The sequence below is a fragment of the Platalea leucorodia genome (assembly GCF_965183815.1).
Source record: "Platalea leucorodia genome assembly, chromosome: 5".
NCBI classification, from domain to species: Eukaryota; Metazoa; Chordata; class Aves; order Pelecaniformes; family Threskiornithidae; genus Platalea; species Platalea leucorodia.
The window spans coordinates 49,243,173-49,267,399 of record NC_138827.1 but is presented as its reverse complement, the minus strand read 5'-3'; the positions used below and the strand labels follow the sequence as shown (position 1 = coordinate 49,267,399).

Below are 24,227 nucleotides of genomic sequence, written 5' to 3'. Positions count from 1 at the left end.
ATATGATTTGTGAAATATTCCCCGCTGCCAGAATTTAGATTATTCCCTCTCTCTCTTAAAAGACTGCAGCAGTATTTTGAAAGAAAATGCAGCTGTGCGCTTGCTTTGGTAAGATGGCTTTAAGCAGGCACTAGAGCCACTTCAGTTTACCATGATGTGTGTTTGCCTGCCTGTTCGGAAAGCCTGATCTTGACCAATTTTAGTTCTACTGTGGATGCTTCGATTTGTGGCTTTTAAATGTCCTGAATGGGAATCTCAGCTCTGCCACAAGGAAAACAATTGAATTGGAAATGTTTTTCTCCTTGCAGCAGAGCCCATGGTGTTAGTTGGGGTGGGAGGGTGCTCCCCTTTTCTCTCTGTGTCCTGCTCTGCAATGGTACTGTGGATTCATGAAGGCTTTCCCAATGAAGCACTGGAGATCGTTACTCACTTTGCCATTAAAACATACGCGACCCTGCGTGATGTGGAACCCTGGGACCTGGTTAAACAGGGGTCTTGAAGGGCTGGACCGTCCATTCAAGCAGGCAGGAACATAAATGCTCTCAAGCACGTGTCTCACCCTCAAGCATGCTGGTGCTCAGTCCTTGGGGGCTGAGGATTGTCTTTACATGTGTTCATGAACAGTCGCATACTCTCCCTACCACCTCTTTCAGCTGTCTGTCTACAATTTACTTCAACCCACAGCCAGCCAGCATGGAAGAGGTGATGGCTGCTATGCACCTATGTTTTATTATGCCACTGAGGCTAATTATATGACCTGTTGTGTTTGTAGCTAATCTAGATTGTAAGCCATCATTATGTATTTCTGCTAACCTGGCACAAAAAAGTACTTACACTTGACAGTAATTACAGTTAGAAAATTCCAGACAAAGCCAGAAGCACTGCAGCAAGCATCACTGCCTGATGTTTCCTGGTCTGCAGGCTGTGTACTCAGCTCTTTGACTGCCAAATATCAGCCATGAAGTAAGTTTTCTGTGATGGATTTTTATGGATTAGAGTTCTTTGGAAAGATTTAATGTAATGTCTAACCCTGTGCATTGAATGATAAGGGGATCCCTTGCAAAAATTGCATGTGATCCTCTGATTAAAATCTGTCATAGTGCATAGGCATATAAGGCCAGCAGAGTTATCCTGCCTTAACCTGGGAATCTCCTCTCTTCTGAAAGTTTAATCTTGCAGCCTTAAAAGCTTACTGCTATATTTTTTAATTGAATATAAATAATAAATAGCCATTGCATCAAACTCTTCTGGCAGGATGAATAAATGCCCACCTTAAAGCATTTGCATGCTGAGTTGAATGATCTCAATCTGAACACCCAAGTAGAGGAGCACGGCTCTGTCCACCAGTAAGCATCCATTTGTCCTCTTTGAATGGATCTTCAGTGAAGGTTATATTCAAAGAGCATAATCAGCAATTAGGAGTGTTTCATGCAAGCAAAGAGACAAAAGTGTTATCTGGAGAGATTTCAAAATCCTGCTGAATTTAAGGGGAAAAAGAAAGCCAAAGAATAACTAATTTAATTCTGCATTTCATGTCTGTGATCAAAAGAATATACAGCTACATGGGTGATGCGAAGCCAGAGCCCATCACAGGAGGGGATACTGCTTGTCCGTAGTCAGTATGTTTCCAATTCTGCCTGTCCAAGGACCCCAAAATCACAAGACTTATGAGAATATCAGTTATTCTTTCTGTGATTTCTGCTCTGGGGGAAGACACCCCTGTGTAATTTGTTACCAGTCAAATTTACGTTTCTTGTGGTAATGCACACCCAGTAATAGGCTCCTTTTGCTGCTGGCTGCTTTGAGCAGGAGACTCCATTTATTTTCCCTTATCTCTTAGAAAGGAGCTCTGCTTTTTCCCCTCCTCCACTGGCTCCTTCTTCGCTGTTTTGTTTTCTCTTTTTTCTGCCCTTCCCTCGTTGTCCCTTTATTGACCATCCTGTTTGCTTCCTCTTTCACCTTCTCCCTTCACTCGGTTTCCTGCCCGGTACATTTGTCTCCCGTCCCCACGTATTCCCCCCCTTTCCTCTCACCGTCTTGTCTTGGTTTCTTTCCAACTTATCCCTTCCCTGGCACCTTTGGAAATCTGTCTCCTGCCCCTTGCATTTCTGTTGTCTTTTAAAGTTTTTCATCCAGTCTTCAAACCATAAAATGCAATATTTGGCAATCTTTCTTAACAGCAGCCTGGTGTCAGTGGCTGTGACAACCATTAGAAACACTAGCTACACTACTTAGGGTAGCCATACAAAGATGTCAGACATTGCAGCCTAGGTACTGTATCTGCTGCAACTCTAACTCCCATCAGCATCTCCTTTCATCAGCCAGAGGCAGGCTTTCCACTTCATATCTTCAGTGGTCTAGGAGTTTTCTGGTGGGCAGTACGCTATGACAGTTGAACAAATGTATTTGAAAAGTCACTTGTTCTATGTGGAGTTTAGGTTTGTTCTTATTTATTGTATGTCAGGTAGTTTTGATCATCTTTAGCATTCTTCCTGAGCTACTTGCTCCTGCCTTATTCAACAAAAATTGTTTTTAAAACAAGGTGAACTAGGAAAGATCCATTTGATTGGGACTGTTGCAAGTTACTTTCAAAGTTCAGCAAAGTGAATCTGGCTGGGAAATGGCTCTTCATTACTCTTAGTGTAGACCAGTCCCAGGTGATGGGGAAGGGTAAGTAAAAATAATGCAAGAGAGGAAGGCAGAAAAAGAAGCAACCTGAAAAGAGTTGAAAGAAGTGATTCTGGGATAAAGGTGATGTTGTCAGTGCAGTCCTCAAACACAGCTGAAGCCTGCTTTGGGAGTGTCAGCTGGCGAGCTGAATAAGTAATTTATTCTGTTAGGTATTTTCAGCAAAAACCTTCCCCCCCCCCCCCCCCCCCCCAGCCTTTTCTCTCTAAAGACACTGTTAGTAGAAGGAAGTGGGTTTTATTTTTAGCATCTCTCAACTTGAAAAAGGAAAGTAGAGTCAAACAATAGCAAATGTTGTTTGCCAGAAATAGTGGAACCTGAAGATGTGTTTTGTCCCCAGTAATTATTTAATCTCATAACAGAGTAGTTTAATAACAACTGCTATGAGGGCTCTGGAGGATTAGAGCAAGGGTGTTAAGCGGGAAATTTCTTACCTTGTCTGAAAGAGTGGGCAGAATAGCAGTGCCTGTCTAGCCTTCCTTATGCTAGAAGAGAAAATGTATGACAGTAAATAGAGAGAAAGCAGCGATGATTTGAACCTCCTGAACCTGCAGGCATCTTGAAAGGCTCTCCTTGAAACTCTCCTGTCCTCTGCAAGCTGTATTGGATTGTTAGTGAATGAGGGCACTCAATGGCTACATTAACAACAGTGACACCGATAATTGTGTTAGTTGTCATCATGGACAAGAAGAGGTGCAACTCCAGCTGGAGGTGACAACCAGGATGTTTGCTCCCTTTCTTACACCAAGGTAAGTAAAAAGGAGAGAGACAAAAAGGCAGAGGAAGGTCAAAAGTGAGTAGGAAGGAAGAAGAGAGTGGGCAGCAGTAGATGTGGTGTTCAAAGACAGGGTACGTTATTCGCATTGATGCTGATCAGTATAGCTAAACACAGACCAGTACACAAGACTTGAGCTGCTATGCAAACATGAGATGTTCCTCCTGCTGATCTTGTGGCCCTTCTGTTGTCATCTTCTGCTGTGGACAGAGGAAAGTAGAGCAGCATTCTAAATGTATCACCCAACACTCCTAACTCTCTTCTGATTCTCTCTTCTTCCACGGGCAGTTTTGATAATCTTGGCCATCCTGACCTAGGGTTTCTGAAGGGTTGGGACAGTCCTCTGCTAATGTGTTCCACACTTGCTTACTTGACATGTTCCCTGCTGAAGGGCAAACAAGAACACACAGTTTGTTAAGAATAATAGTCTTTCTTGGTTGCTCCATTGAATTAATTTTTTTGTTTATTCAAGCTGAGTTTTCCATATGACACATTAATTCCCTGAAATGACTAATTGAAAAATGCAACACCCACATAAACATACAAACATAATTGTATGTGTGTGTGATAGACATTATGATGGTCATATAGAAAACGTAGCTTGAGTTGCAAATAATAAATTAATCTAGTGGAGCATTATGTTTTGGACCTGTTTGCCTCTGAAAGGAGTATCTGTGTTAAGTTAAATCACGCACAGTGGAACCTCAGTAACACTGAGGCTTTGGAACAGTATTAGTATTTGAATTAATGGAGCTTTATGTTGCTGCAGTGTAGTGGTGGCTAGTGGAAGGACACATCCTTCCTATTCACTCTTACTCTTTTGTTTCTTTCACTTAAAAGAAATAGGCATCAGATAAAACAGCATAATCTAACAACTTTAACTTGCTTACACTTACCACAAAACTTCTTCCATTGATAGAATATTGTGCAGCTGAATCATTTGAAATAGTGAGGTTCAGCTATATCTATAGCTGTGCAAGTATCTGGCAGTACTGTCACAGCGTGCCCTCTACGCATTTGTGGAGCCTGACACATATGCGTTCAGCTGGAGAGCTGCTTCAGAACTGGCATGCATCCTCAAACACTGCGCTGTGCGCCTCAGTGCTTCTGTTCCTGACTTGCCCTCCAACAGCAATCCTGTGGGCATGCTAACGTGTCAGACGTTTCATGTCTGACAAAATGACATTTTTCAGTACAGAAACAAATCTGAGACGTTTTCACTCTTGGACCATTACATTGGGGTAAGGGACCATCTCAGACAGATATCCCCCAACTACTTCTTCCTTTCATCACCACCGAGTGCTGTTTCTCATTTCTCCCATAATCATAATTTCCTCCTGATTCTTGTCCGTAATTCCTGCTGTACTCATCTTAATGTCATTATCCTTTTACTGCTTTTCCTACTCTCTTGTGACCTGTGTCACTAGTATCAACTGCCTTTCCTCCTCTTGCTTTTCCCACTTCCACTCAAGATCCTTTCTCCTGAGTTGATGTTCAGGAGACTCCGCGGTAGCCATGCTGTATCTGCTATAGGCCAGAAAGAGTTTGAAGTATGCATAGACTGTAGACTAACTAATCAGGCCTACAAACCATGTCTTGCCTCTATTCTTCAACCATGACGGCTACAGCAGTTTCACTTCTGGTTTGGATTTTCTTCCAAATCCAGAGGCTGATGGAGGCCGAGAGGTACCATATAAAAGTTAGATAAGTTGATATAAGAACCGGGAGAAGCAGAGGCTAAGGTGTGTGGGTCTCTCAGGATGTTACTGAAACAGAGAAAACCAGATAAAAATAAAATGAGCCAAGGCATTATAACTATCCCAAGAACAAGCTACTTAATCTCTCTACATAATCACCCAAACGAGAAACTATATTTATTCTTCACCTGAAGTAAGTCACTCTCTTATCCCTTTATTGTATGCCTCACATCCAGATTTGTATTGTCACCTAAAATAAAATTTGCCTGCAGTCAGACGTAAAGCTGCTTAGAGATTTTGTTTAAATATTTTCTCATTAAATTCTGCAAAGCCGATGTCACGTACCAGGGTACTCTGAGAGGGCTGCATTATAGGGAAACCAAGATCGTGGAAAAGGGAGAGAATAATGGACTTTTGTTTACAATTTCAGATCTATAGGATGTATCGTAAAATATAGTTATGTGCATGCCTTCCGCAAGCGTTCTCTAGCGGTCACAAGCAAGCAAGAATGTAAAATGTAAGTGGAAATGAAAGCTTTTTATTTAGAAGTACGTTAGCTGTGCTCCAAGAAGAGAAGCCATCTTCTTTGAGCGGGGCCTCCCATGGTAATTACAGCCATGCTTTACTGAGAGCATATTTTGTGGACTCTGTGTGGGGAGCGATAGCACTTCTCAAAAGGCAAATGCCTGAAGAGTTACCATATGTTTCTGATCGAATTTTAAGTCTAGACTTGCTTTATTTAGTTCCTTTTGCTCTGCATTTGCCTAGCTAAAGCTTTTAGGAGTTCTTTTAAAACTGGAAAAATGGGGTGTGCTGCTTAGGTTAAAAATAAATGTAAAACTTTTCCTTTTTTAAAAAGTTTTTGCATTGGGGTAAGAGTTATCCTCCCTTCAAAACCCCACTGAGCTCTTCAAAGGAGGAGTCTCTGCAGCAACATCAGGGAGTTATTAAATACATACTTAGTCCACAATTTTCATTGGTAAATTCTTTATGTCTGCTTAATGTGTGCTAGTTAGAAGAACTGATTCTTTCTGCAGACTCGTTTACTCAACCCTGGGGACCTATGATCCCCTGCCCCTTTAGCACTAACTTTTACAAACACTGTTTCCTTTTTTTTTTTTTTAAAAAAAAAAGAAAAAAACCCCACAAACCCAACAAACCACAACAGACTGAGGAGCCCGTTAAAGGGGCCAGGCAGTGGGACTCGGCCCCAAAACTTGAAAACCCAGCTGAAATGTTGAAGGCAATAACCAAATTGGAATTACCGCAGCAGTGACATTTTTATAAGAAGGAGCTTTCTATGAATCAGGAGCCGCCTTTCGGGGCCTGGGAACAGCTCAGCACCGCGAACGCACCCCCGGGCTGTCAGAGTCGGTCCGATAATGCAAAAACGCAGTCCATGCTGTCTCTACCGCTATCATCTGTTGGCCTCAGACTAAACATTTAATTGGGCTTAGTCACATATTTACTCACTGACATGGCAGCTAGCGCGGAGCAGGGATCTGGGGGAGGTTGTTTTTCTCTGGTTTCCCCTGCTCCCGTCCACAGGCAGGCTGGAGCTCCCCCTGCTGCTCTCCTCTCCAGGCTCCTGCCCCTTTGCTCCGCGTTGCTCCACGTTTGGAGGGTCTGGCAGCGCTCATTTGTGTAACCTTTGCTCAGAAAGCCATCGTGCTGAAATCACGCTAGGCTTCGCGCAGACCTGTGTTTTTCAGAGGAGCCCAGAGCAGAGAGGAAGGTGGGACTACCTTTGCAATGAGCAGCGTGGAGCTGGTTGCCAGCTCTGTTATCTCCAGGTGGTGGTTTGGGTGCCCAGGCCCCTGCACCCCTCCATCCCGGGGAGTGCTTGCACGTCCAGCCACCGCTCTGGGCGTAAAGGAGGGGGAGAGGCGAGTGACCTGCGGGTTGGCCTCTCCTCCTGACTTTGGGAATGAAATTCCTTTTAGGGGGAAAAAAGGTCTGAATCCTGCTCCCAGTGTAAAAATTGTCATGTAATGACTTGTCGCCTCGACGGGGAAATCTAGTGACAGGCAATTTCTGGGCTTGTCCTTACCCTCACTTTGCCTTGAGCTTCAACTCATGCCAACTGTACTGTGTGCCGGTGGCTAATGAAGCCGAGGTCTCTTCCCCGAGCTGAGCCCCTGTGCTGCGCTCTGCCCGTGGACTCGGGAGCACGGCCCCTCCTCCTGCGTTACCGGCACAGGGAACCAGAGACCGCCCAGGAGACTGTCAGCAGCAGGCCTAGAGGTGAATGGTGCTTTTGCAGGTCGTTTCCCAAGTGCTGCCTTTTCCGAAATGTCTGCCACTCCTCTGGAAGGCACCTTCCAGAGGCAGACACCTTTTCAGGGTGCAGCTCCCACTCCCCTAGTCATGGTGTGCGGGGTTAGGGAGCTGGAAGGAAGCCCCGTGCAACTGCATGGGAGCAAGGCAGCACCGTTACAGGGGCAGAGGAGAGGGGCTGGAGCTAAGGAGAGGTCTGCCTGTTCCTCATGTGTGCCCCTGCCCATACTCGTTAGGAAGACACACAAGGGTATGTATGCAGAACATCCCAGAACACGTGTGTGTCTCCACCAGGAGGTATTCATAGTGGGAACTGGTGGGGGAGAGCTTGGGCTGAGGGGTCCCCTCGCTGAGCAGACCTGCCGGTCGGAGAACAAGGCTGGTGTGGCTCTGCCCACTGCCTGTGGGGCCAGGGGAGAGGCTGCAGCGTGGCAGCCCTTGGGGGTATCAGCTTCTCCTTGAAGGTGGTACTCTGAAGTGGAAAAGAGAGCCTGCTGGGGGATTTTTCTGCCCAGGTCTGGACTGGGCTTGAATGAAAATTCAAAATAATGTTCATGGTGCAATAACAGCTCTGGTTCAAGGAGGAAATGGGGCTCAGAGCTGATTTTCGTTCAGGTATGGTTTGACTGATATCCAGGAAATCTTCCCGCTGTGCTCTCCAGTTTCTGATCCTGCTGGGTTAAATAGCAATTTGACTAAATTACATTATTTGAATCCAGCGTGCTGCATTCAACCTGGTATTAAAATGCATGCTTGGGCTTGTATCTTTTAAATTTGATATGAAGACAGCTGTATGCATTTTCCCTTGTTTGCAAATTGTATACACATGATACGATGTTTTCAGTAAGCGCTAAACAATGCAATGTGAGGCATTTCAACAAAGGAATAATTTAATGCAACCCAGCAGAAATGCAGAGCCTTAGAAGTGGTTCTTTATGAAACTACAAATTTTGGAAATGGGTCCAGAAGACCTACACTGGAGCAACACAAGAAACAATAGTTAACAGAGTAACATTTTTTCTGTAAGAAAAATACACCATGAAGAAATTATATTTTGCCTATTTTTTTAGCTTGTTGATTTACTTGAACACTTCAGTTGGCATATTTTGTATTCATTGCATGTTCAGGATTAAAATTCTCATTTCTTCACCAAAAGAGAATATTGTCGTATAAGATGCACTTCGAGCCAAGCAAGACTTTTTTTGTCAAGTGTAAATTTGTCTCATATATTATGTCCCAGTTCAAAGAAGATTAACACATTGTTACATTCTTTTCATCTTCTATTTAGCTTTAATAGAATGAGACACGTTTCCTTTGTAATCTTCTTCAGAGATAGGAACTGTTCCTGCTTTCGCAGGTGGAGGACAGCATTAGAGAGGGCTGTACAATTTGTCTTGGCCATTAATGAGGTCTGCTGAAGCTGGATGGGAACTGAAGAGCCCTCGGCTCCCCACCTTGCTCAGACCCCGGCTTCGTGCCTCTCGTAGAGCAGCTACATGCCCTCGTGGTGATCTGGGCCGGGTTAAGGAATAAAGAGAGACCTCGTACTTCCCGTTAAAGAAACTGGGGAGCAAAAACACTGGGTAAGAGTTGGATTAGAATAACTGCAGCAACAAAGCCCTGCTGGAGGGTGCTGGATAGCTGGCTAAGGGAGCGGGCTGGCTGTGAGGAACGAACAGTCTCTTAGGTATATTTATACAGCACAAAGCAGTGCCAGGCAGAACTGTCTGAGCTAGTGCAGGCGCTGGAGACCAAACAGGTATTGTCATCTCGAATTCTGCACAAGCTTTGCTCAGCAGTGGGGTGTTTTAGCCCAAATGAAATGGAGCATTAACAAAATACTCTTTGTAACTAAGCTGATGGAGTTATCTCCACACAGCACTGATATGAACCATGTACCCTAAATACACACAAAAATGTAAAAGGCAATTACGTAGCTACCATAGAAAATCTGTCTACAACTCCAGCAGAGTTGGTGTGTCATCCTTGGACGAAGTGAGGGAGGGGAAGGTCTCAGCCTGGACTATCCCTGCTCAGCCTGGACTGCAGGTGGAACGTGCTCGGGGATTGTACTGCTGCTAACTCTTGCACTGTGGTCTCTTACCAGATGATGATGAAGTCCGAATTGAAATTCAGTACACAGGAGCCTCTGCTGAATCAGCTATTTGAAACAGGGGAATAAAGACCCATAAGCCTTCCCAAAAAATCTGGGACTCCCTTAGCAGGTACTGAACTTGATAGAGGAACACATTAGTGGTAAATGAGTTAATCCAGAAGCCATAGCCACGGCTAGCATTTTCATAACTGGCCATTGATATAAAGCTTGAAATTTGTGCCTCAAATTCAGGCACATTGGCATGGCTCCAGTTGGCCCAACTGTGCAAGAAGCCGCAGGTTTTTCTGCTTTTGCAAACAGCAGCCGAAGTCGGTGCAGGCTGTCTTCCAAAATCCAGCTGGCCACTTTGAAACATGCCCCTAAGTCCACTCTGTGGCTGTCCAGGCTGAGACTGACCCCTGAGAAAACAGGAATAATGATCCTCCCCGATGGTTTCCATGGCAGAAGAAGGTAACTGTGTTCAGGGAATACCCAGGCTGTGGACCAGAGAGGAGAGCTGTCCGAAGCGTGAGAGGGCTAAGGCATGGTACGCATGAGGCAAACCCATCGCTTTCTTCCTTATCGTGGATGCTTAGGGCTGTCATGCTTCAGTGTACATGGAAATAAGATTGTTGTGTTTAGGAGCATGTGCATGTTCACGTAGTGACAGCAAAAGGTGCCAGGTTTGTTCTCAGTGTTTGTGCTTATTGTTTCTTCTCTCTTTCTCTCCAGTCGAAGACCACCCCCTTCACCTACTCGGCCCACTGTAATTCGTCCATTAGATTCATCCCTGTTAGACTAAAAGAAGTTTCTGGCATGTCATTCATTGTTAACCAAATATGTGGAAGCAAATTGCTTGATAACTGTCACAATAACCAATGTATAGTCGCATGTATGGACATCCATAGGCAAGTAACCAATTTTACTGATATACTCTCTGTCCATTCTGCATTGTTTATGAGGTCTTAAATGTTTTGGGAAGGTCTGTGCTGCCTTGACTTTTCCTTTTGCAATAGCTGATGTTAGCTAACTTACTGACATGTCTTCACCCAGGCAACTGTGCTCACAGTCCTGTACAGTGAATGGAGGGCTTGACTTTCTGTGTGTTTGTGCACATGTTGATTTGATCTGCTTCTTTTTTTCCTCTGATCTGAAGGGAATCTTGCTTTCATTTGTACCTTTCGGGTTTTCTGTCATTTGGAATTACACTTTTATGCCCATTTTCTCTTTTAATGGTTAAACTGGGCAAAGAAAAGCAATGTGGTTTCTTACCGAGCTCTTCTGAAGGCCCCACGCTTCCATGTCTCTGTTGCAAGAAGCTTGCTGGATGGCTGCTTCTTCTCTAAATTTCTCCTTATCCAAAGTCTAGTTTTTAAGGAATATCGTTAAACAAGAAGGGTATATATGAGACAATGCGTGTGTTACTTTATTTCCACATTGGCAGCTGACGTGCAGAGTTGGCTGGGTGGTTGGTAAGGACCAGGCTGCGGGGCCCCGGCTTGCAGGGCTCAGTGTGGAGCCGTCTCACCCTGCAGCAAGGCTGTGAAAGGGCGGTTTGAAAAGCCAGTACATGACAGACCGGCGTGTGCCAGCTCGCTTTGTCCTCTGCTAGTTCTTGCTCACATTAGTACTCCGACCGAACTCGTGGGAAGCCTTGGGGGTATGTGAGTGCGTGTAATACATATAAATGTAGTGCCTGGCAGGATCCAGAGAACTGAGCGTTGCTTTTGGTCATTTTGTGAAACAGAAGGAGATATAGATGCTGATATAGACATACGCATAGCTGTAAATGGGCTTCCGCTCCTCTGCCCACTGTGTGAGCTAATTCACAGAGCTATGGCCTGGATTTGCATCTGAGCTTTCCAAGGGTCCGGTTTGGATTTGAGATACTTGCTTACACCAGTCGATAAAGTTCCACTATGCCCCCTATATAAAGATTTTCTCTTTGCATCCCTTGAAGTCCTGCACACCTTGGATTAGGGTCACTTTATCCAACTAGGTACTGAGAAGTGCTCAGCTGTGCATCCTGGCAATGGATTATTTTAGCAGATGTTCAGTTGCAGAGATCTTCTCTGCCTATTGTTTTGCACGTTATATATTAATACATTACAAAAAACTTTCGTCTCAACTGCATTACTTCACTTTAAACGCTTTGGGTCAGTGTCACCCTTACAGCTTAAAACTTACTGAGTTAACAGAATTAAACTAGAGATTAATTTGGCCTTGTTTCTTCAGAAGATAGTAATTGCTGTTATTACAATTATGGTTACAGATCCTTAGGCAAAGCAACCGGTGGTTTCGAAGGCCCCCAGTATAATCAGTCTAATAAATTTATTTATTGAGACTGCATGTAGGGCTCCAGTATGCTGTAGCCCCATGGTTAGGAAGAATCCAATGAAAGAACCACAACAAATGGGTATTTAGCCTATTAAGTATTCCCAGACTGCTGATTAGTTGTGCTCACCACTGAAGCAAATCGTGTTCCAGCTTGCATAAGAGAAGACGAGCTTGGGAAAGCATCATGATTTGTATGTTAGCTTAACTGTAATTTCCTGTCAGCCTCATACTTGTGACACACACCTGGGGAGTCTAGAGGTCAACATCTGAAGCACACTGAAGATGAAGTTTGGCAGAGCACCGGCATCTTGGTGATCTCAGAAGACTGCTTAAGTGGCTGGTGTTTGTTTGGAGAACAGGCCCAGATTTCCAACACTAACTGCACAGAATCGGCTTTCAAGGAAAAAAAATAAGGTTGCAAACCCAACTACAGTCATATTGATTTTTACTACAAAAAAAGAAAACCTATTTTGATGATTTTTCTTGTGTTCTACACAGTTTTCCACTGTGTAGCACTCTCTGGTGTAACATGCAATGCATCTATTAGATGTATTTTTATAAATGGCTGTAGTAGTCCATGCTGTTGCCTAGCCAGCAAACCTGTATATAGTTTATCAGAACTCTCTGTTACTGACTGGCAACTGCCTGCTGACGGAAAGCCAGGCTTAGCGCCTCAGCCACAGAAAGTCACTTTAAGCCTAAATTTTGATGTTCATTCAGTGATATTGCAAGGCCATGGTCTGGGTTTATCCCACCATACCCCAAGCACTCGACTTAGTTGTCCTCTTTCCCTTTGTTCAGTGGAAAGAGGCAGCACCTCCAGAAGGTGATACAAACCGGTGTGGCTGCATGGGAGACGAGGGTGGTGATGCTGGTAAGTTAGGAGCCTCAATTAGATGACATAGATCCTGGCCTAAAAACATGTTTTTAAATCCTCTGTACTTGAGACTCCTTAATTTACTTTAATGACTCTTTCTGTCAAGCATAAGAAAGTAGGTAGCACAATTCAGCACTGTCCTTAACTCTGCCCCCCAAGAAACTGTATTTCTCAACAGTAATCCTGAATTGCAAATGAAGCTCTCAAGGGTGGATTTACCCAAAAGAGGAGGAGGAGGAGGAGGCAGCGAGGCACCTGTGGCCGCGCTGTCAGCACCATCTGGTTCTGCGCTCAACATTGCGGTCGTGGGACACAGCTGCACAGCCCTCCCTTCCTCTGCATCCTCATTCAGATCACATCTAAATCTGGCCCTGTGCCCTAAATGCAACGCTTTTAGGTGTGCAGGTTAATAATTAACCTTGAGCACAGATCCGGAGTTTGATGATTTCACCTTTAACTTCTTGCATATATGCTTTTCAGAATAAACCACATAGAATTGTTGTTTCTAGGAAAAATACTAAGCGCTTCCCAAGAAATTGCCACATCCGATTGAGTAAGTACTGTCCTCCCAACCTCGGCCCATTTCTTCCTGCTGCACAGTGCCTGGAATGGGTTGGCTTGTCCCGCTTGCTGCTCCTGATGCTGGTGAGCCATGTCTCTCCCGTCCTTTGTTGTCAGAGGAGCAGCCTTGGCAGCAACTCGCTCCATGCCTGACGGACAGCAGGACGAGCATCCCGTGGATCTGCTAGAGGGACTGGCTGCCCCGACTGGCCACTGCCCCCTCTGCAGACACCCTTATGCAGGGTGAGCTAAGCCTGACCTCCCCTATCTGAGAAGCGCAGGTTGCTTTCCCTTTCTTTGATTCCCTCTGGCAAAGCTCAGAAGATTGCCGGGGAGTAGTGGAGACTCCCGTTAAGCAACAGCAGGGTTTCTGATCTTATGTGAGGTGTGTAATTAGCTGGGTGATGTACGTGGCTAAGTTTCAGGAGAGTGCTCATCTAGTATTGCATTTAGGTTAAGCCCGGGACTCTGCCTAGAGAACGTGTTCCTCCTCACCTCCTCATGGCTGACCAACAGCTGAAGAGCTTGCATGTGCCGTAAATAGCTCTTGGCCTTTAATCTCAAGGGACCTTGTGTTAGGATTAAAAAGATTGTATGTTCAATGAAAAGGCTTATGTACATAGTTAATGTGTGTTTATTTTATTGCTGATCTTGTTGCACTTTCTGAGTAAGCCTCAGTAGATAAAAGTAGATCATTTATTATATTAAAGAAGATAACATTATAGGTTATGGCATTTCGTGTTAAAGCATAACATAGAAAATATTATACTCTCTATCGCAGACAGCTACACTAAACAATGTGTATACAGCATATTGAGATTACTGGCTAGTTCTGTTGTTCTGTCTTAAAATAGTCCAAACCTCCTGAATTGAAGGCAGGCCTATTTTGCACCTGTGACACCGGGGAGGCATCCAGCCTCTTGGTGTGCTTGTGGCACAGTTCCTCCCGCTGTGGCATTCAGCCTCCTCCCCGGGCTCTAACAGAACAGCTCCCTTGTGTAAATGAATGTTACTCTGCCTGTCTTTCCTCTTGCTTTGTCTGCAGGCGAGCTGATACCGATGGCTCCTCCCGTCCAGACAGTCCTCCACTCTTGCTTGATATATGATTTGTCCTGTCTTGCCGGCCGTTTGCTTTACTGCCTGTCTCTTTACTTTTCCAGGATGGTGTAAACGATGACTTCTTTTCGTAAGAAGCAAACGCTTAATTTCTTTCTGAATTTTGCTCTGTATGTTAATGCCCTACTTCGTGTGAGCCAAAACATCTGCCTTTGGTTTCATAATCTGTAAATGGTTCCTGGTGTTGACCTTTGAGCACAGCAAGTCGATTCCCGAAACCATGGTCATTCCTGAGCATCGCATACACCTGCTGTAAAAATGTTATGCTGCATTTCTGAATCTGAAATAAACTGTAACTCTTGATGGGCTTTTATTTTTACTTTCTGGATGCGCATGAGTGGTCTTCTGTCTCTTGCACCATCATCTCAGCATGCCGCGCTCCGCCTCTGTTGGGGCGGCAGTGAGGATTTATCGGAGATGCGTGTTGCATTGACATCACTGGAGATGTCATTAAAAGGGGAGAAGGGGGAGAAGTAACCCGTGGGAAGCATTCAGCCTGCTGCCCTGCAAGGGGCTTGGAGTGCCGCAGAGATGTTTTGCTGGGAAATGGGTGAATGTTTTTCAAGACACACCTGGTATTCATTTCTTGTTGGGGAAAGCATGTTTTGGGGGAGATTCAGAGCTGAGCAGAAGGCCAGACTGAGTCCTCCGGAGCAGGAGCTGGAGTAAAACTGTGCATGTGTATGCGTTACGTCTGGAAGGGATTTCCCCCTAAAGTGGTTGTGTACGAATGCACAGATGTCTTGATTACTCAATTGCTCCTTCAGATCAGTACGAGCCAAGTAACGGGAACGGGTGCTTGGAGGAGATGGCCTGTAGGGCACAACGAGCACAACAGCTGCCTGCGGGAGAGGACGTTTCTCACTGAGCGCAACAGTCACTACGTTGGTCCTTAGACAGGTTTTGGGAAAGGGGGGAGCAAAAGGTGGGATGAGCAAAGCAGCAATGTCCCCGTTGTATCCACTTGCTTACTGTAACGTTTCGAGATTATTTTTTTTTAATAGTCTTTAATGGCTATGTCTGAGGCAGTCTGTGCGCTCCCCCCTCAGTGAACAGCGGTGTCACACGTGTCCCATCTGGCTGGAGTACGTTACGTACCCCCGTATGACTTTGGTTCCTGGAACGTTGGTCGGCGACGCGTCAGCGCTCTGTGCTGGGTGACAGGAGGAGCATCCGCTCTCCTCTGACGGCTGCGCTGGGCCATCAGCTGCCCAGGGTCTCTCCTGCTAGGCTTGGCAGTAGATTCATTGCACTGCCGTCACCCACGTCTTTAACCTTTCCCAGCAATGTCCCCTCCAGCTACCCCAATCCAGCCCATAGGCCGTCTTATTTAATCATTCACGATTTCATCAGAATCTCACTTAAAAAAGGTCTACTCCAAGCACAGTGTTTGAAGCAGATAGTGGTGCAAATTTTAAGGTTGGCTGGGGAAAAGTTCTTCCAGAGGATATTATTTGCTGCAAGAAAATTAGAAAGCCTGTGACCAGCGACCTCCACGCTTGCGATGTGATTGTCCTAGCTCTGGCACCAGCGAGTCAGATGGGAAGCGGTGAGGATGAAAGCCGAGGCTGTGCCGATAGCCAGCTGATTCTAATCTTGCTCTTGCTCTTTTCCTTAATGTGCATGTTCTGTGCCTTTTTCTCTTAACCCATTTTATTAAGATAATTTTGTATACGAGTCATTTCATTGTATCTTGTTTTAAATCTCTTCTCCCTCCCTCCCTGTGAATTTTGGGTTATTTTTTGTCTTCTTCCTAGGCGACCTCCACCAGCTGTTCCAGGAAGATCGTCCTAACACATGCATTTCTTTTTTGTTACATGCAATCTGTCTTTTTTTTTTTCCAAAATTATCTTTAATTTGCACTAGCCTATTTGTAAATGAAAGATTTTATTTTCAGATGTCAATGATAAGCCTGGATATAAAGAAAATAAAAATTCTGACTACAAAACAAATGTGTGCTGGTTTTCTATTGAAGAGTCTACCCCCTCTTTCTCAAATGGAGCCATTATCACCCCATGGAAGCAATTGCCTGGGCTCTGTGGAGACTCCCACCCTCTGAGGTGGTGGAGGGAGGGACGTTCTGTTGGGATTCCACCACTGCTGCTGAATCCATTAACCACCAGGATTGCTCCGTATAAATGGCTTCGGCTTAGCATTAGCGGGAAGAAGAGTAGCCAGCCTCTTTCACAACAAGAGAGTCCTAAAAGGTGCCTAACGCACCAGCAGCAACACCTGACTGTGTGCAGAGTGGAAAGTCAAAGGAGAAGACTGCAGCAGTCTCTCCACTGATGAATCTGCACAATTATAAATAAATCACAGCTGCTCTCACCAATTTTTTTCAAGCTAAACCTCTGAATTCCTTGCAAGCCAACCTCATTGGAGTACCTGAGCTCAAATAGCTGTAAGGAGCTACCTCTGGGATTCCAAACGTGTCTGTCCCTATGGGAAAGATAAAATCCCCGATTTAATGTTTAGAAGATGTGCTTGTTTTGGGTGCCAGAGAAGTATATGAAGAATAAGTCTAAAAAGGGAAAATTGATGGCTTTTATTGACTTTTTTTTCTGATATGAAAACACAGAAGGGATGTCTCGCAAACCATTGCAGATAAACCAGAGGGAACGGCACAGATATGAACTGGAGGTGCAACACAGCATTGGGACTCCAGCCCGTCATTTAAGGGGCACAAACAAGGCATTTCTTCGTAGCAGGAGGTTCACGGGGAGAGGGAGCTGCAGGGGTGCTGCTGGGGGCCTGGGGGCAGCAGAGCGGAGGCATCGCGTGTGTAGAAGGAGCCTGACAACACACAGGCTGTGCTCGGTTTCAAAGCAGGTCTGACACAGCTTTGCTGAATTTGGGCAGTTCCTCTTGTTCCAGCTGATTTCGGTCCCTGCTGACCTCTCGTGTATCCAGGGAGCCGCTGAACCACCTGCATGTGCTGGTAAATGCCAGACACTGAGTTTGCTCAAATTTTAAGGGGGTACAAGCCCAGAGATTACACAGATTTTTCTTTCTTCTCACTTAGTCTTTTGGTAGAGTACAACAGAAGAAACAGCAGTGGTATTAGCAAAAAGGGGGGGGACGGGGACCAAGTACAGTAGTTCTTAGGAGAGGGAGATAATCATTCCTGCTAGGCCTCTGAACTGCAAGTGCTAAACTCGGAATTGCTGGAGCTGGAAAGAGTACAGTGATGGGCAAGGGAGAAATGGAGGCTCCTATCAGTCCCATGAACAAAACTGTCCCAAGAGTAGGGGATGAGGAGGGGAGCTCAGACTGGACGGATCTTTCATCTCTGGAACTCATCGCTGTCAGGTACCGAGGCAAAAAAACCTCAGCAGAGTTCAGGAACTGTGTGTTTTCAGGACCTACTACAGAAGCGACGGCATTTGTACCCAGCGAGCTCTTGAAGAGGTTCTGGCCATGCTTCACCTCTCAGGTAAGAGGGAATGGGAACAGGCTGAATTTCACAAGCTGCTTTTTTTTTCCACATTGTTCAGAAGTCTGTTCCGCACCGGGGGAAGCTCTCACTGCGTTCCCTCTGGGATACGACATGGTACCAACAGATGAACCAACAACAAATAAAAGGTGGCTGATATTTAAGTTGTATGGCCTCACCTACAGCACCCCAGCCAGGAGCTGCTGCTGTCCTCCCAGCTGCCAGCTGACCTCCACGTGTTAGGCTGTAAGGCACAAACTTCTTTCTTGGGGCATTTTATGGTGTTAAACCTTTCACAGGGATCTTTACCTTCTGAAGTATTCGATAAAAAATATTGTTGGAAATAGGACTCTGAACTTCATGGTTTTCTGGTAGCTATTCCTAAAATCTCCTAAGTAGAAAGACAAAGGTATTGGTGTGCTGGGAAACCTTGGCACGTTCTTTAGCATCAACTCATGGGATGACTTCTTAAAGAAGCTGTTTAACTTCGCCTGTGCTATTTCCACCCTGCGGTGGTACACGTTCTGTGGCCAAGTGGAGAAGGCTAAGGGTGCTGCACCAGCTGGTGGCATTATGTGTCCTAGGCTGCTTTTCAATGGATGGGTTAGGACCAAAATCCTGTTTTGGTTTCCTGATCATTCACGTTGTTGCTGTTGCCTCTCACGTCACAAAGCTGAGAAAAGCTTAGTGATTACCGTGGGAATTGAAGAGATACAAAGATCTTACCTTCAAAGACTAAAGCTTCGCTCTTTCCAGGCTTCCCAGATCCTGTCTCCCACGTGGGGAGGGACATGGGCCCCTGACAGCACGGTGTGGGTGGCTGACACTTGCCTTTCCCCGCAGCAGAAGCTGTAGATGGAGATCGCAGACGGCACGTGTCAGCAGCTCCCCCAGGGGCAAGGCCTATCCCCAGCCAGTTTACAATGACTTGCATTTGGCTAGCTTCAAATAAGAAAAAAAAGTCCCACTGAAGTACTCGATCTCAGTGGACTTGGAAACTTAAGAGAAAGAAACTGCACTTCCTTGTAATGCAAAAGAACATTTAACTCTTTAGAGCTGGTTGATGATGATTTGGTTGCATACGAACTGAGAAGGACCTATTTCTTTGGTCTCAGCCTCTGCGTCATCAGAGAAGCTGCAGAACAATACGCTCAGGTAGCGAATGCTCAAAGGGCATCCAGCTTTACTGCTGAGCTGGGTGTAGAGTTATGGCAAAGTTTTGCTCTGTAGAGGATATTCTGACCCCAGGCATGAAGACATACTCGTAATTAATAGCCATTTATTCAGCACCTTAACTTCAGCGGCACTGCAGAGCACGTGTCCTCAGAAGGTCAGAGAAGTCCTAGGGAAACTCTGCCTGGCCTTTGCGTCTCCTCCTCTCCTCTCCCTACCTCTCTCTTGCATTTTTCCCTCCTTCAGAGTCCCTTTGTGCATCCGGGCCGTGGACCGAGCTTTATATTTTCATCTCCCGGGTTAGGGAGAGCAGGGTATCTGCACGGGCAAGCTAAGGGGAGGGCTAAGCCTTTCCCCAGGGGACCTCTGGCAAGGACTGAGGCTAAGGAGGAGGCGAAGGGAAGGAGCTGGGCGCAGCAGAGAGGCCTGGGGCTGTGGGCAGGGATGAAAGTGCCTGCGGCAGGCTGGACGGGACACATCCCGCGTCCCGCCTGGAGCTGGGCAGGCCTGCTGCCTCGATCAAAGCCCAGGGATCTGCATAGGGGATCCACCGGGTTCCAGCTGTGGCAGAGGTGATGGTGGCAGTCTGTGCCTGGTTCCACCTGCAATGTCTGGGTAGCTGACGATTGCACTTTTCCCAGCCCAGAGCCGGTTTTGAGAGTCTGAATTTGGGAAGAGTATTTTTGGGGAACTATTTCTTGTTGAGGGAATGGTTGCAAAAGAAACTCTGCTTTCTTGCAGCCTCTACCTTAACAACAGGCGCCAGGCATGCTAGGTTTGATTTACTTTTGATTTACGCTCAAGCCTTGCCTACCGATGGACTCTGTGAATCGGCTTGGGATGGCAGCGTTACAGTGGCATTAGCCCAGCGCGAGATGGGGCATCCTGGTCGCTGAGCAGCTTTGTGGGAAACCTCCCTGTGAAAAAACAGCCTTATTTCCAAAGAACTAAAAAAATGTCATCTTGACCGCGAGCATCTGGCTACTCTGCGCTCCCTGTGAGACTGGAGCACGGGCTCTAAACTTCCGCAGGTTTTAATTAAAACCGAGATGAGATGTAGCCGTCACCATGACGACAACAGCAACATTTCGCACTTGGCAAGAGCCGTAACAAAGCGCTGGAAGTGTTGGGGACTCCGCCGGGGGCTGCTCATTTCCGAGAACGCCCAAGGAGCGCCCGGCAAGCGCCCGCTCGCTGGGGTGAGACGCCGGTGCCCAACGGGACGGGGTACCTCAAGCAGAAAGTTGCACTTCGGCAGCGCTGGGTTTCCGAATGAGAAAAGTGTCATTAAAAACCCAGGTAACGCCAAATGCATCGCTGCTGGCCGGGGCTGGGGCAGGCGTGGGCATCCCCTCCCTCCCGCCGTGCCGGCCCTGGCGGGCTCCGCTCGCCGGGGAAGCCGGAGCCGGGCTGGGCTGTGGAGGGACGGTCCCAGACGGGAGCAGGGACAGGGAAAGCACCGGGGCAGCCCTCCCGGCACTGGGCCTGGCCCGGCCCGGCCCGGCCTCCCGCGGGACTTGTTTGCCGGGAGCGCCCTCTGTTGCGCTGCGTGCGGGGCCGGACAGACGGCGGCCGGACCGACGGCGGCCGGACAGGCCCTGGCCGTGCCCCGCCGCTGCCGCAGCAGCCTGGCAGCTCCCCCGCCGGCGGGGTCGCCCACGGGGGGCTGTGCTCCGCTCCACCCCTCTGGCCCGGGGTCTGGCCCGGGGTCTGGCCCCGCGGCCGGGCCAGAGCCACCTCGGGGGGTCAGAGAGGGGAGGAAGGCGTCTTCCCTCCTCACCCCCCTTCTCCTAAAGGATTTAGGGTAGCGGGGTGCCGGCGAGCCGGGCTCTGCACCGCGCCCGGCCCAGCCCCCCGGCGCTCGGTCCCGCGGCTCCGGCAGCACCCACCGCCCCGTGCGCTGCCGCCCGGCCCGCGGCGACCCTCACCCAGCCCCCGTCCCCTCCAGCCCGCCCGGGGAAGCGCCGTCGGTCCCCGTCGCGCACGTTGAGGTCCCTGGGGCTGAGGGCCTCCGTGGGCACGCCACGGGGCACGTCTGAGCCAGATGTGCGTTGCCGTGCGGCGTTTCTGCTCAGGGGATGCAACCCCCCCCGCATCCCCCCCAAAGGCAGGTATGGGTCTGCGTGGCCGCAGCACGCACCGCCCCGCTGGCCTGTGCCCCGAGCTGCTGCACGGGCCGGCCGCTCTGCGGGGTTCAGCTCCTTCCGTCGCCAAAACCAAGCAGGTCAGGTCTGGAAACAGATGCTGAGGGCAACGCACGCAAACGTGGTCCTTGCTGCTGCGCAAGGTGCTTTATTGGGCTGGTGCCCTCCCCCCAGGGCTGTCCCCTGGCACCGGCCTTTGTGCTGCTCACAGCAGAGGGTCCCCCGGGCCAGGCCTACATGAGGAACCTGGAGAGGTCCTCCTTGATTTCAGCCTCATCCCATGGCCCGTGGATGTTGTCCTTGAGCAGCTGAAGGCGGATGAGGCAGTAAGGGCAGAGGCAGGAGATGGCAAGCAGCAGGGAGGCAAAGAGCACGGCGCCCACGCTGGAGACAGTGGCCAGCCCCACCAGCGCCGCCAGCGCAAAGAGCACCGTCACCCCCACGTAGCACCGGGGCGTCCGGGCTTTCAGTTTCTTCTGCAGCATGGGCCAGAGGGCAAAGATCTGCATGGCGAAGGTGACCATGACAAAGGCGTGGAGGGAGCGAGGCAGGCGGGAGGCCAGGCACACGGAGGCAAAGATGGCCATGTTGAGGGACAGCGTGCTGGAGACGATGGCGGCGTTGGCGCCGTAGTCGAAGAAGATGAGGTGGCCGAGGAGCATGAGGGCCGACATGGCGTAGATGGTGTCCGTGCTGATGGACTCCGTCAGCGTCTTCAGCACCGGCGAGAAGCCGTAGGTGAAGGCGGCGAACACCAGCGTGCTCTTCAGGTCGGCCCAGCGCGTCCGCCCGCTCTCCCGCCGCCCGGCCCCGCCGTCCACGGCGTCGAAGAGGACGTAGCCGAGCAGTGAGGAGACGAGGGCCGCCCCGAAAAGCCCCTGCGGGCTCAGCATCCCGGCGTCCATGTACCACCAGGTGAGGACGAAGACGCAGACGCTGCACAGCTGCTGCACCACCGCTCCCGACTGGAAGACGACGGCCCGGTACCGGTACCGGCGGGCGTGCACGTTCTTCCGCAGCTCCTCCAGGAACCGCCGGTCCACGTAGTTATCGGGGAAGGGCTGCCGCTCGTACAGCACCTTCTGCCACCGCCGCCCGGCGACCGGCTCCATCTCCCCGGGCCGGGCCGGGCCGGGGCGGGGGGGGCTCCGCCGCCGCACCGGCACCCGCGGCCCAGGCCCCGCCGCCGCCGCCGCCGCCGCCGCCGGGCCCCGGCCGCGGCGCAAGGGACGCCGGGGCGCTCGGGGCTGCCACCTGCCGGCGGGAGCCCCGGCAAAGGGCGCCCGGCGCCCGGCACCGGCGGCTGCGGGCGGGGGGGTCTGGCGGCCGCTGCGGGGGTCCCGGGCTGCTGATGCCGGGGAGAACCCGGTGGAAGCCGGAGGGGTGAGGAGGGGGCAGCAGTGCCGGGCACCCTCCGGCCTGGGAGGGCTCCCCCCCGCCGCCCCGGGGCTGCCCGCCCCTCTCCCTGTTCCCTGCAGCCAGCTTTTTTGGGGGGGGGGGTTGAGGGGAGACCCCAGCTCCATGCCCGGATCTGGCCACCCTGAGTGCCACGGCCCTTCCGTGCCACGCAGGTGCTGCTGGGGCTGCCTCGCCGCTGCCTGTCCCCCCAAAACGGCCGGGCTGGCAGCTGCAGGAGGCACCGCCGGCCCCACGGGAGGGAGGGATGCTCCTGCTGCCGGCTGTGCAGGCCCTGCCGTGGTCCTGGCAGCAGCTGCGCCCACGCAGCATGGCACAGGGCTCTCCCGCCGGACCCTCCCGCAGCCCCGATGTGCCATCCTTAAGCGGCCATCAAGAAGGGCACAGCCGGTCGGTGGGATTTGGTCTGGTCCTCTCTGTGCGTGGACATCCCTGTGTGCGTCTGGCCTCGCTGCTCGGCGAGTGACCCCAGCCCGTGTCGCAAGCCCCAATCCCCGGCCCGGCCCAGCGTGGCACCTGCTTTTCTGGCCAAACCAGGCTCCAGCACCCAGGTCGGGGAATGTGGGTGTGATGCTGCGAGCACGGGTCGCCTTTCCCCTGCAGCTCCTGCCGGCTCACAGCTCAGTCCTGCCCTGCTCCCTCAGCCTGCCCGCAGCCTCGAGAAGCGGAGCCGGAGGAAGAAAGGGAGCAGTTGCGGCCGAGCAGGGGCCGAGGAGTGCGGCTCTGCAGGGACACCCATCTCCTGTGCTGCCCATCCTCTCGCCAAAGGGACCAAGGACCGAGCTAGTGTGCAGCGAGGGGACTGGGGAACAAAAAGGGATGGGGGGAGGTTTCGCAGAGGCAAGAGGCATTTTCCCTAAGTGTATGTTTGTTTGCGCTCAGGTCAGAGCCTTCCCAGCCCCAGAGAGGCGCTTGCTGCAGAGCAGCTGCTTACTTTGGCCTCACCTGAGAGGCCTCAGCCCAGGATAGAGCAGTCCCGAACACTGCCCCGTTTGTGCTTCGGGAAGGGGTGTTTGTGGCCGTCCTGTCACGGTGGGAGCAGGCGAAAGAGCTGATGGTTGTTTTGCCCCCCCACTTCACATGTTTCCCTTTGCACGGGCAGGAGCCTGCTGCAGGGGACCCTCTAAGCAGAACCCCACCTCGTCCAGATACACGCAGAGCAGCAGGTAACCCCCACGCTGCTGGTGTGCCTTCAGGGAGGCCTCGGGCTGAGCCACCCTGTGGTGACATCTAAAAAGTGCCACCTCCCAGCCCCGTATCATTGCACTTGCTCTGCAGGTCAGGAGCGGCTGCTCGCCCCGTGCAGGTACCACATGCCAAGGGGCAAAGCCAGCAGCCTCCAAGCCAGGATGGAGCTGGACTCAGTTTTAGCTGCCCTACCTAAAATCCCTCATCCCTGCGCTCTGTACGGGGCCTGTACGCGTGTGCCTCCGTGTGCGTGCCTCCGTGTGCGTGCCTCCATGTGCACAAGCCAGTGCCCACAGGGACAGGGAGTGCTGCCAGCTCCCACGATTGCTGGCATTGCCTTGAAGCCCAGGGCCTGGGAACTCGAGATCTTGAACAAAATGTTGTTCTCCCAAAGAAGTCACAGAGTAAAGCTAGGGAGTGCAAGAGAAAAGCTCGGAGGGCAGCACGCCC

The 24,227-nt window shown here is 49.7% G+C and overlaps 2 protein-coding genes across 5 annotated transcripts in view; one reads left to right on the top strand and one right to left on the bottom strand.

The window, feature by feature from the left end:
• DNM3 (dynamin 3) overlaps positions 1-16,291 on the top strand; it is a gene marked incomplete at its 5' end in the record, with an annotated part of 182,513 nt that extends 166,222 nt beyond the window's left edge. For 3 of the 4 annotated variants that reach the window (XM_082311694.1, XM_082311695.1, XM_082311697.1), the window contains one exon: positions 10,265-10,428. In XM_082311694.1, coding sequence (XP_082167820.1) covers positions 10,265-10,334 — 70 coding nt within the window. In that variant the 3' untranslated portion in view covers positions 10,335-10,428. Of the gene's footprint in view, positions 1-10,264; positions 10,429-16,180 lie in introns of those variants that run through there. The other variant, XM_082311696.1, reaches the window with a different exon arrangement.
• Positions 16,292-21,324: 5,033 nt separating this feature from the next.
• On the bottom strand, positions 21,325-22,356 carry PIGC (phosphatidylinositol glycan anchor biosynthesis class C). Its single transcript, XM_082311847.1, has one exon. The coding sequence runs from the start codon at positions 22,283-22,285 to the stop codon at positions 21,407-21,409; it is 879 nt and encodes a 292-aa protein (XP_082167973.1). The 5' UTR covers positions 22,286-22,356; the 3' UTR covers positions 21,325-21,406.
• Positions 22,357-24,227: the final 1,871 nt, after the last annotated feature.

Excerpts from the sequence above, each read along its gene's own strand:
- PIGC (XM_082311847.1), bottom strand. The coding sequence starts at position 22,285 with ATGGAGCCGGTCGCCGGGCGGCGGTGGCAGAAGGTGCTGTACGAGCGG.